At 42.5% G+C, this 12494-nt stretch overlaps 1 protein-coding gene and 1 long non-coding RNA gene across 3 annotated transcripts; one reads left to right on the plus strand and one right to left on the minus strand.

The window, feature by feature from the left end:
• Positions 1 to 1350: 1350 nt before the first annotated feature.
• Positions 1351 to 3882, plus strand: LOC125980578 (cofilin-2). The gene is made up of 4 exons (XM_049739911.2): positions 1351 to 1557; positions 2718 to 2986; positions 3495 to 3571; positions 3672 to 3882. The coding sequence occupies exons 1-4, from the start codon at positions 1555 to 1557 to the stop codon at positions 3773 to 3775; spliced, it is 453 nt and encodes a 150-aa protein (XP_049595868.1). The 5' UTR covers positions 1351 to 1554; the 3' UTR covers positions 3776 to 3882.
• Positions 3738 to 10218, minus strand: LOC125980579 (uncharacterized). 2 transcript variants are annotated; one of them, XR_007485669.2, is made up of 4 exons: positions 9654 to 10218; positions 9311 to 9579; positions 9123 to 9213; positions 3738 to 5876 (listed from the first exon to the last, which is right to left on the minus strand). It is a non-coding gene; the product is annotated as an uncharacterized lncRNA (long non-coding RNA). The 2 variants fall into 2 exon arrangements; XR_007485668.2 differs by lacking the exon at positions 3738 to 5876 and having other exon boundaries at positions 6368 to 9213; positions 9654 to 10202.
• Positions 10219 to 12494: the final 2276 nt, after the last annotated feature.

The following is a 12494-nucleotide window of genomic DNA, read 5'->3' on the forward strand; positions in this document are numbered from 1 at the left end:
GAAGCGATTAAGAGGGATGAAATCCAACTTGTATCAGCTCAAATCAAATATTGAGTTTAAAGGCAGGCTCGTCCCATGTTTTCACAAAACACTGGATTTACACTGGAATGGTATTTGTGTGAATAAAGAAATAACGAATGCACGAGAACCACAATCTCGTAAATCCACAAACGTTAAGTGCAAGTCAAGGCGATTTTTGCTTTGTGTGTGCGTGTGTGTGCCTGTGTAATCGGAGTGAAATTTCTGCACTCGTTGACTCTTGTGCCATCCAAGTAGGCGGCACCGCCTCTACTGACACTGAAATTGACGTCAAAGTGCCGATGGCGACGGGCTCGCCTTGCAAACGTCACGCAGCCAAACCCGAAAAAAGGTGAACTGGCCTGCGACGCGAACCGATGTGAACACCATAAGCGTCATCAGAATTTGTCTTGTCTGCCACCCGCAAGAACGTAAGCACCCGCCATTGTTTTTTCTTACCATTGTTTTCAAGAGTCACATAAAACCTGTAGCTTTCCACCATTACCCCCCTCTCAGCCCAAGACCCGCCCCCTTCCCCAGATTAGGCAAACAGATTATTCTCGCAGCATTTGGCCCGCCGCGTTCATATGGACCAATTGTTGCTTGGCAACACAGCAAGCTCATCTGTGTATTCTTGAAAACAACGAGGCTCATGTGCAGAGAAAAACTTTTGTCAGCAACAATATGTTTTAGGGTACCGATTGCACAAACAGATATAAACAGACTTTCACTGTTTCACTAAGTTAGTGAAGGATCATTATCGAGGAGATTCCGGAGGGAACCTCAAAACTGAGTGAATAAATTGAGATAAGAGCCTCAAAGCACTCAAGTGCGCTCAACATGGAGCCCAGCACAAAACAAGAGTGAGGCAGGAAAGCGCAATAACACCAAGGAACCACGCCAGTGGAATTTTTACAAGCAGGTTCTTGCATGCTCTTTGTCTAAACTCGACCTCTGAGTCAAATTCCTCTGAAGACAAAAAAATGTGATGGCAGAGCAAAAGACGATAGCCAATCGAGGTTTGCCTTGGAGGCAAATGGGAACAAAATTGAACCCACAAAGAAGTAAGCGGACGGAACAAAAAAAACGGGCATGACTAAGATTCACTTGCAAGGACAAAGAAACCTTATTTTGGGCGAGGCGACTAGCAGGAAGTTGGCAGCGCCCTTTGACCTCAGTGGGCCCGACATCAACAAAGTGTTTCTTTTGCCAACAACCCAAGGCTCTATCTTGACGCGCTTGAGAGTAATCTCACAGTCGACAAGCTGGGACAGGCGTCTCCCACAGCGCTGTGCAGCACCGCGCAGTGCCGTGCGGTTCCAGTCGGCCCCTCAAGAGTCACTGAGAGCGGTTTGACCTGTTTGGGCGAGAGGTGTGGCGTTCTCCAGTCAAGACACGCTGCGAGTCATTCCGTTTCGCTGTGCTGTGTAGAGAAAACCACTCCCTGAAGCAGCAACATCGCGCAACACATTTGTCGAGACCGAAGCAAGCCCACGCCCGAGACGTGCCGTCGCTGCCCGCTAACTAGCAGACAAAATGGTACGTTTGCCTCCTTTACTCTCTCGCTCGCTTGCTCAGCTGACTCAGTTTGTAAAAGAAGCCCGTGGGCCCACTTTTGCTCCGCTCGTTAGCGTTAGCTCCCCGCTACCCAAGCGCTAGCAGAGCTTTGGCGGAACTGGTTCTCCCAGCTGCTCACACGACACGGAGGAGCTGCTCATGTTGTTCTTGTCGCATGTTCACATCTTTGGTTGTTAAATTTGAAGATGATTGAGCGAACTCAACATTTGTAAAGATCTCGCTGTCTTTGACAACACATCGTGTTCAGCTGAACAAAGATTCTGATTCTTTGGGCACCTGATGACGGATGATTTTGGAGGTGCCAGGTTTGCGTCTGAAAACAAACGAAGGAACCGCGGCAGAAGGTGGCCTGTTGAATGTTAGCAGCAAGGCTAGCACAACTCCGGACATGCCCGGACCACTCCCAGCTCCCAGTCACGGTCAGGCAGAACCTCTGCATGCCCAAATATGGTCAATTCCCCAGTTTTCATAAATTGATATTAATAGTCTGTCCCCACATTGTCTGTTCTTTTTATGCAACATGAACCAATTAAAAAGGTTGAAAATGGACTAACTCTACTAAAGTCCCACTGAGGTGAAAATGAAAATGTCATAAAAATTGGACACAGCCAGAGAAGTGTGTTGTTAACAAGCTTGACAAATTGAAACAAATGAGACAAAAGGCAAGTATATGAAATATATGAAAGTACAATGACTCGTGCGGAACGATGAGAGATGAGACTGGAACCAGCTAGCGTAGCTTCTCCATTCAGGTCGAAGCTAGCGTTTGAGCTGCTGCCATACGCTAAAAACTACAGAAAGGCCGCCATTTTTTAAAAGACATACATTGCTGTCAAAATGTAAAACGGAGCTTGATCAAGAACTATTCAGTCAAGTAGGAAGTCCCAACTGGCAAGTCGTAAGAAAGAGGTCGTGGCAAACATTAAATGCCAGATGTTTTGCTGACAAACCGCGGGAAAAAAACGACAGGCGGGTTTTCATCCATCCCCGGAATCGTTACACGCCTTGTTACACACGCAAGCCGACGGGAGCGGGTTTTGGTCCGTCCTCGGAACCGTCATACGCTGTGCCGCGGCCGTGTCTGTGGGCTGCACGTTGACCGGTGCCCGTGTCGCCAACAGACCTCAGGTGTGAATGTGGCTAAGGAGGTGGCCGTTTTGTATGATGACATCAAGTTCAAGAAGACCCTCAAGGTGGCGTTCTTTCGCATAAGCGACGACAAGAAGTCCATCATCGTGGACACGGAGAACCAAGTGAAGTGGAATCAGGAGGACCCCTATGGCACATTTGTCAAAATGCTCCCGGAAGACGATTGCCGATACATCGTGTTCGACGTGTCCTACGTGACCAACGATTCCGGGGACAAGACGCAGCTGGTTTTCATCTCTTGGTGGGTGTTCGCATGCGGGCGCGCGTGCTAATGCTAACCAAATGGCGTCTGTGTCAACAGCTTGCAGCCGAGGCTTCCCACTCGCGTTTTAGTTCTTCTCGCAGGTTTGAGGCTCACTTCAAATGAATAGCTGCTGCCCTAGCTAATGGGTCAGTGCAAGACTGAGCAGGCTTCCACTTCTGAACCTCGTTGGAAGCAAAAGGATTTGGCAGAGCCGCTTGGACTGCCACAGAAGCTCCTGAGAAACACTTTGCCTCTGGCAGAACGTCAATGGCGCTGAAATGACTCGAGCAGAACCACTTTGACTCCCATACAACCGCCTTAGAACCTCAATTCCAGTCGAGCCTCTTTTAAATCGCCTTGAGCGGCAGATCAGCGTTGGGTTCTACGTGAAATCGCGAGCATCCACTTTAAATGAATCCTTGCTCTTCTGCGACATGTCCACATCCAAACGTGATGACGCTTCAGTGACAGAAGCAAAGTCACTTCCTGTTTGCTTTGTGCGCAGGGCTCCCGAGTCCGCTCCCATCTCACGCAAGATGGTTCATGCCAGCTCCAAAAGCTACATCAAGAAAGAGTTGGAACGTGAGTGACAGCAGCGCCGCTGATCACGAAACCGTTCTGGACACTGCTGCGTGTTGTCAAATGTGATGATGATGATGTCACGGTTGCGTCTCCTCCTCAGTGTCGAACGAGTGGAGTCTAACTGACAAGGCTGAGGCTGGCGACTGGAAGGATCTGGCCTGCAAGCTGAAAGGGGCTGTGATTGTGGAGGGGAGGCAGGTGTGATGTCAATCAGCCCGACCCGAGTCCCGACCGCAAGTTGTGCACCCTTAAAGTGGAACCTTGTTTGTGACATGCAAGAAGCCACCCTTCAATAAAAACCTGTGGCGACGCGTCCCGCCTCATTTTTCCACATAGACAATGTGGCCAGAGATGAGACCCTCCACACGCAAGATAATATTCCTAATTCACTACTCTCAGGTTTCTACTGACAGTATTAAATTAAATCCCTCAACTAACATTGAATCTTGACCAGAGAGGGAGGGGCCAGTACTCAAAATGCCTTCAAGCCAGCCCCTGCATTCACGTTAAACATTGAAAAAAACAAAAAGAACATGTGGCTTGTTCAATAAATGGAGACGCAATAATACACATGTGCTTTTCTTAATCGCTGACTTGCAGATCATTTATAAATCATGAAGGACATGTACTCACAGCAAGGGTCTTTGCAAGATGCAATTTGTGGCCAGGTCAACTGGAGTCAGCTGGGGTCAGCTGGCTTCGTGTTGCTACTCACAACATACTCTTTCACTCCCATTGTCCTGCAAGGTTAACAAAGGCTTCCGGAAGTTAAATTGGCTCATCTAAAACTTCATTTCTCTATACTCCTTGGATCTCATTTTTTTGTGTTAGCCTATTATGATAGTGCTTTCTGTGAGGAATCTAATTGGTCAATATTTATCACCCCTCTTTGCTCTGATTGACTATTAATGCACAACTGGCCAAACAAATCTATAAATCGAACACCTTGTCGAGACGTTCCAGGTTCTGCTTGATTCAAGATTCAAAGTGTTTATTGTCAGGTCTACAAAAGGAAAGCACTTTTTCTTTGTACAATGAAATTCTTTCGCTGTCTGTTAAAATGCCAGACAAGGTAAGGAAGATTAAAAGTCAATATTTATCACCCCTCTTTGCTCTGATTGACTATTAATGCACAACTGGCCAAACAAATCTATAAATCGAACACCTTGTCGGGACGTTCCAGGTTCTGCTTGACTCAAGATTCAAGATTCAAAGCGTTTGTCATGTCTACAAAAGGAAAGCACTTTTTCTTTGTACAATGACATTCTTTCGCTGTCTGTTAAAATGCCAGACAAGGTAAGGAAGATTAAAAAAAGATTAAAAAAAGTAAAAACACAAAATATAAAAACCACAATATATACACAATATATACAACTACTACGGTGAGGGATGTGCAGTATAGGCGAGTGCAAAAATGGCATTGCGCAACAGTTGTGAGAGTTATAGTGAATGTACTGTTAAACAGGGGAGAATGTAGTGCAAAACAAAGTAAGTGTAAACAATGTACAGTATAAAGTGCAGATCAGTGACTGAGGTAGTGATCTGGTCAGCTGTTTGAGTGTCTAATGGCCGTGGGAAAGAAAGAGTTCTTGAAACGGGAGGTTTTACATTTTACACTTCTGTACCTCTGGCCTGAGGGGAGAAGTGTGAACAGTCCATGTTGGGGCTGGGTGGGGTCTTTAAGGATGGAGGCCGCTCTCCTGTGGACCCTACGGTGGTGGATACTCAGCAGGGAGGGCAGCGGAGTCTGGGTGATTCAAACTGCCGTCCTCACCACTCTCTGCAGATCCTTGCGGTCTGCAGCGGTACAGCTGCTGTACCACACGGAGATGCAGCTGGTCATGATGCTCTGGATGCAGCAGCTGTAGAACTCGCTGAGTCTCTTGGGGGACATTCCAAAATTTCTCAGCCTCCTCAGGAAATACAGCCGCTGTTGCGCCTTTTTGACCAGCTGTGTGGTGTTGAGTGTCCAGGTGAGGTCGTCACTGAGATGGACACCCAGGTATTTGAAGCTGCTCACCCTCTCAACTTCAAGCTATCGGATGAAAAGTGGCTGGTGAGATCCCCTTTTCTTCCTCATGTCCACTATCATCTCCTTCGTCTTGTCCGTGTTGAGGGTGAGGTTGTTTTCTTCACACCATGACACTAGGCTGTCCACCTCCCTCCTGTAGCCCGCCTCGTTTCTGCCAGTGATGCGTCCAATCACTGCGGCGTCGTCTGCAAACTTCAGGTTGATGTTGTCTTTGTGGGAGGCAACGCAGTCATGGGTGAACAGGGTGTAGAGGATGGGGCTGAGCACGCATCCCTGTGGGGTACGAATGTTGGTGATGTTTTCAATATGAAAATAACGGAACAACCTTATGGCTCAAGGGGACTGAAACAGTACAAACAATGAAACAAAATTTGTTCTAGAAACAAAGATGCTTCAAACTTCATTTACGTAGTTAACTAACTTTGTGAAAATAGGACTTAACGACCCTACATTATCAGAAATTGTCAGAAATAGTTTGAATATATTCAGCAGTTAAAAAAAAAAGATTTGCAGCGAAGGTGTTACTTCAACTGTTTGTTACATTGTCACCTGCTGGTGGAACAACGGAATTGCAGTTAAAAACAGCATTCCAGCTCCAGTACTCGAGCTACTAACAGGTGTTGTGCTTGATTTGGTTCCCCCGTGAGGATTTGTTCCCCCTGCCGCGGGAGCGAGCCTTGTTTGGAAAACGAAAGACCGATGCCGTACGAAGTCGTACGGCATCAGCACTATGTTGTTTTCAATAAAAACATGAAGAACACACGTTTGTGTCAGTCAATTTTAATTTGTAGAAAGGATTATTGTGTGAAGGCGATGGCCTTCACACATATGTTATTCTACTCCATTCACTTTATTGTGTGAAGGCGATTATGGCCTTTCATTCTTAATGGCAGATTCAACATTTCACATTTACGTTCTTCCAGTTTGAAATTCACTTATTTCAACACATTCAAATCACATTAGGGACATTCCCAAACTTGCCAAATTCAAAAATTTCACATTTTCACTTATAAAATTTGCACAAAATTTTGCAAAATTTCACTACATTTAGTTATTTACTTCTAATTTCTAAATTTTTCCACCGATTCGACCCGTTCCAACTTTCAACTGTTCATGTGTTGCCTACCTTTTCCACACCTTCCCTTTTACCAAAATTTCGAAATTTTCAATTTTGAAAATCACACCAAATTTTTTCAAAAATTTAGTTTTTCCCTTCTAATTTTTACATTTTTCAACCGATTTAACCCATTCCAACTTTATTCACTTTGTTCATCTTATGCTTACCATATTCACCCCCTTCACCCGCACTTCCACTATGCTTTCACAATTCAACCCTTGACCCCCACTTCCAGAGTGGCGGCCATCTTGGATTGACCCTGAAGTGCCCCAATGAACCGGAAGTGACCTCAGGTAAACCGGAAGTGACCCCAAATCAAACCAGAAGTGACCCCAAATAACCCGGAAGTGACCCAAAATAAACAGGAAGTGACCTTTTTAAACCGGAAGTGACCCAAAATAAACAGGAAGTGACCTCAGCTAGACCGGAAGTGCCTCTATTCAAACCGGAAGTGACCCAAATAGACCAGAAGTGACCCAAATCAAGCCGGAAGTGACCACAAATGAACCGGAAGTGACCACAGGTAAACCGGAAGTGACCCCAAATCAAACCGGAAGTGACCCAAAATAAACCGGAAGTGACCTTTTTAAACCGGAGGTGACCCCAAATAAACCGGAAGTGACCTCAGCTAGACCGGAAGTGCCTTCAATCAAACCGTCTACCTATTCCACACCTTCCCACTTAGCAAAAACTCCAAATTTTTAAATTTGAAATTCAACCAAATTCTCCAAAATTTCGTTTTTCTACTCTGACTTCTACGTTTTTCAACCGATTCAACCCATTCCAACTTTCAACTGTTCATCTTTTGCCTACCCATTCCACAACTTCCCAATTGCCATAAATTCCACATTTTCAGATTTGAAATTCAACCAAATTCTCCAAAATTTCGTTTTTCTACTCTAATTTCTACATTTTTCAACCAATTCAACCCATTCCAACTTTCAACTGTTCATCTTTTGCCTACCTATTCCACAACTGGTCACCTACCAAAAATTCCAAATTTTCAAATTTGAAATTCAACCAAATTCTCCAAAATTTCGTTTTTCTACTCTAACTTCTACGTTTTTCAACCGATTCAACCCATTCCAACTTTCAACTGTTCATCTTTTGCCTACCAATTCCACAACTTCTCACTTACCAAAAATTCCAAATTTGAAATTCAACCAAACTCTCCAAAATTTCGTTTTTCTACTCTAATTTCTACATTTTTCAACCGATTCTACCATTCCAACTTTCAACTGTTCATCTTTTGCCTACCCATTCCACAACTTCCCACTTACCAAATATTCCAAATTTGAAATTCAACCAAATTCTTCAAAATTTCGTTTTTCTACTCTCATTTCTACATTGTTCAACCGATTCAACCCATTCCAACTTTCAACTCTTCATCTTTTGCCTACCTATTCCACAACTTCCCACTCACCAAAAATTCCAAATTTGAAATTCAACCAAGTTCTCCAACATTTTGTTTTTCTACTCTAGTTTCTACATTGTTCAACCGATTCAACCCATTCCATCTTTCAACTGTTCATCTTTTGCCTACCTATTCCACAACTTCCCACTTACCAAAAAGTCCAAATTTGAAATTCAACCAAATTCTCCAAAATTTCGTTTTTCTGCTCTAACTTCTACGTTTTTCAACCGATTCAACCATTCCAACTTTCAACTGTTCATCTTTTGCCTACCTATTCCACAACTTCCCACTTACCAAAAAATCCAAATTTGAAATTCAACCAAATTCTCCAAAATTTCGTTTTTCTACTCTAATTTCTACATTTTTCAACCGATTCAACCCATTCCAACTTTCAACTGTTCATCTTTTGCCTACCTATTCCACAACTGGTCACCTACCAAAAATTCCAAATTTTCAAATTTGAAATTCAACCAAATTCTCCAAAATTTCGTTTTTCTACTCTAACTTCTACGTTTTTCAACCGATTCAACCCATTCCAACTTTCAACTGTTCATCTTTTGCCTACCAATTCCACAACTTCCCACTTACCAAAAATTCCAAATTTGAAATTCAACCAAACTCTCCAAAATTTCGTTTTTCTACTCTAATTTCTAGATTTTTCAACCGATTCAACCCATTCCAACTTTCAACTGTTCATCTTTTGCCTACCTATTCCACAACTTCCCACTTACCAAAAATTCCGAATTTGAAATTCAACCAAATTCTCCAAAATTTCGTATTACACATCTATTTTCCACATTTCTCAAGTAATTCAACTCATTTCAACATCATTCGGCATCATTCCGTAAGAAGTTATTCAAATTTTTTTATAATATTAATATTTATTTATTTTTTTATTCCTGTAGCCGCCTTTTGTAGATACAATTACCACGGCACTTTACAAAATGTCTTCTATTGGTGCGGTGATGACTATCGCGTGGCGGCTTACGCCATCTGTTGGCTGAGTGGCTCGTGCTGTAGAAAGATGGCCCCCTCCTCCTCCTCCTCCTCCCTGTGTCACGACGCTCACCTGGAAGTAGCTATAAAAAAAAACAACGGTTAAGCCGTTATATTACCAAAAATAGCAAGTCGAATGATAACATAGAAAGAGCAAAAAATAGAAGGAATACTTCTAACTTTGTTTGTCGACTCTTGAGGATGGTTCAAGCCCTCGTATGCAGATAGAGCTTCCGCTAATTCTGTGTCCGTGGATGCGTCTTGTCGGTCGGTGTGGGATGTAAGTGGATTGGTTTCAACTGTAGCACGTGACTCTGATGCGGTTGGTCCCGTTGTCTCTGCCGATTCCGCTGCTTCAAAACGGCGTCCGGAGACACCCACTAGAGTCCGTGTTTCTAAATCAGCTTGTGTCGGCTGTTTGTTTTTCCTAGTGGCCGCGGCCACGAGATCTGTTACATACATAAAATAAAATCACCAACTAATAGCATTTATATCAACTACCTTAGATGAACGATTGACTCACCGTAGTCTGATTGTGTTAGGTAAATGTCGCTAAAGTCGTCATCAAAAGATCCATGAACATCGGCAGAAACGATGGTGTCTACAAACATTACATAAACATTACATCGTGTTTTACAAATAACCCCAGTGTATTATTATTATTATTATTTATTATTATTATTATTACGCCAACAAAATAGTAACATGACTTTCCTTTAACCATCTCGAAACAATTTTCGATGCGCTCCGACTCCGTTGCTCAGAGCGATGGCTTGTCTTCTCAAAATGAGCGATGGTCATCCGCCCCAAACTAACTTCAAATTCGGCGGAGATAAGACCACGCCTATGGGGTTACGTGTCGCGAGAATTCAGATAACTTTGGTTGCGTACTGATGACGCTTCAATGACTCGACCTCATTTAACTATCTCATTCAGTCTCTTTCAGATAACTTTGGCACCAATAACGTTGACTCTACTGGCCCCTAAACTATTGTATGTCAAATTAGATGCGACGACACCTTGATTTTTTCTCTTTCTCTTTCAGATAACTTTGGCACCAATAATGTTGACTCTACTGGCCCCCTAAACTATTGTATGTCAAATTACATGCAACAACACTTTGACTATCTCATTCAGATGCGTTTTTCTCAACAAAACACCCCCCTTGACCCCCCTTTTTTCAACAAAACTCTCCCCTTCACCTTAAACGTACTGGCTGATAGCAAAACTAGCTCAGGTGCTGCACCTGGTTTGATTCACAAAAATACATGCCCATACATGTCCACATCCAAAAATGGCGCCAGCAAATCAAAATGGCGACAGCCAAAGATGACGCCGTCACGACTGGCGCCATCTTGACGCCCGCCAGACTGGAGCATATACCCCTCCCCAATCCAAAAGAGGTTGATTTATGATACCATAACAAACCATAAAAGGCCATAAAATTTTATGACCCCCACCTCATTTACATATGAATAGACATCAAGGCTTAGTGCATTCTATTATTCTCTGTTGTAGACCTATTGAGTGTACATTTGATACATTATGAAACAAATGTTTTTAAGTAGCAAATTTGCTTTTAGGTGTATTGAGTGAGCTTTAATAAGTTGTCAAAAGTATGGTGCTAATTCAACGTTTTATTTTAACTTCTGCTCAGGAGGGGAGCTGCATTATTGCCGTTTTACTTTATAAAACTATTTTTTCAGCAACATCAGTTTAACACAATTTGTTTTTATAAATATTTATTTATTAGGTGTCTCAGCCATTTGAGCTATTGGGGATGGACCTCATTGGCAAATTGGTATCAGACAAAAGATGGATACCAATATATATAAGATTTGCGTGATGGTGGATTATTTTACGAAATGGCCTCAAGCCTATCCATTGAGGTCAAAGTCTGCTGCTGACGTTACTGCCTATATCTTAAAATTCGTCCACCAATTTGAGTCACTGAAAAGGATCTTAACAGATCAGGGCAAATAATTTGTCAATGCAGTAAGTACTACAGTGTTTGGCAAAAATTATCTTCATCATAGCTGTCAAATACAAGTCCCTGAGGGCATATCTGGCCTGCTACTTTATTTTTTGTGGCCAATGAAAGCAATGAAAGTACGTTGAACTTCATAAAATAGCTGGAGTAAAATAAAAAAAAAATAAAAAACGTTTCTTACTGTTCATTGTATTTTGTCTGTGTTTTGTGACTGTTGCAGTCGTGGGTGCTGTATTTTCCTTCTGTGTATTTGTGATGCAAAGCCAGTATAGTGATGATGTTAAGCTCACATTCTCAAACACTATTTCACATCAAAGTTGTCCTACTCAATTACTTATTCTTTCCACTTGCAACTGCAGATCAACAAGCGAGTATGTGAAATGCTTGACATAAAAAGAAGCCTTTGCTCACCATACCACCCCCAAACTAATGGGTTGGTGGAAAGATTAAATAGGACAATTCAAAGGTGAGTATACGTTGTTTACCCAAATTAATCTTTGACAATTTCTTGTTATGATGTTGCTCATGAGTTTGTTTTTGTTTTTGAGGCACTTTCAAAGTAAATGACATGCACTATAAAAAACTGTTAGGTCAGAAAAAACACATTTTGGTTTAAAAATTGTTATTGGAGTCATTTTTATACAATTCTCCAAAATTAATTACAAAAAAACACTGTCACCAGTGCAATTTTAAAACAGATTTAGTTTTTTAGAGCTCTGAGCAAAGTGGTTTGTCAGCATCCGGAAAGCTGGGGTGAATATTTGGATCCAGTTATGTTTGGTCTTCGGACCACGAAACAAATGACAACAAAGTACTCGCCTTACTTTCTGATGTTCGGCAGAGAGGCACACTACCCCAATCAGGTGCCAGAACACTACGAGGTAAGATTTTGATACATCAAGATCCATCCATTACAAGGATTTACAGTATCATGGAGAAGTTTTTAAACGATCAAGGACAATTTGCTTGTTGAAGTTCATCTTAATTGTAAAACACAAATATAAAACCAAAACCTGTTGACACTTTAATCATTACAGCAAATATTTGCTTTTTCTGAAGGTTGATAGCACTGTGGAGGATGCGGTGGGGATGGAAGTTATGGCACAAGACCATAACAAACAAGACCAACTATTTGAGAAAGTTAGAGAACATATTAGAAAGGCGGAGGAAAAAACAAGGCACCCAAAAACAATCTCGGGGACCACACCGACTCTACACATCAGAGATCTTGTCCTAAGACAAAATATCAGGTCTCAACAAAGAAAGGGAGGAAAATTGGACCCCAATTTTTTTGGGGCCATAGAAAATTCTGGCGATTGAGGGCAAGACAGCTGACCTTCAGGATAAGAATGGAGCCTTGGTCCCCAAAATAAA

This window comes from Syngnathus scovelli, chromosome 14, assembly GCF_024217435.2.
Source record: "Syngnathus scovelli strain Florida chromosome 14, RoL_Ssco_1.2, whole genome shotgun sequence".
NCBI lineage: Eukaryota > Metazoa > Chordata > Actinopteri > Syngnathiformes > Syngnathidae > Syngnathus > Syngnathus scovelli.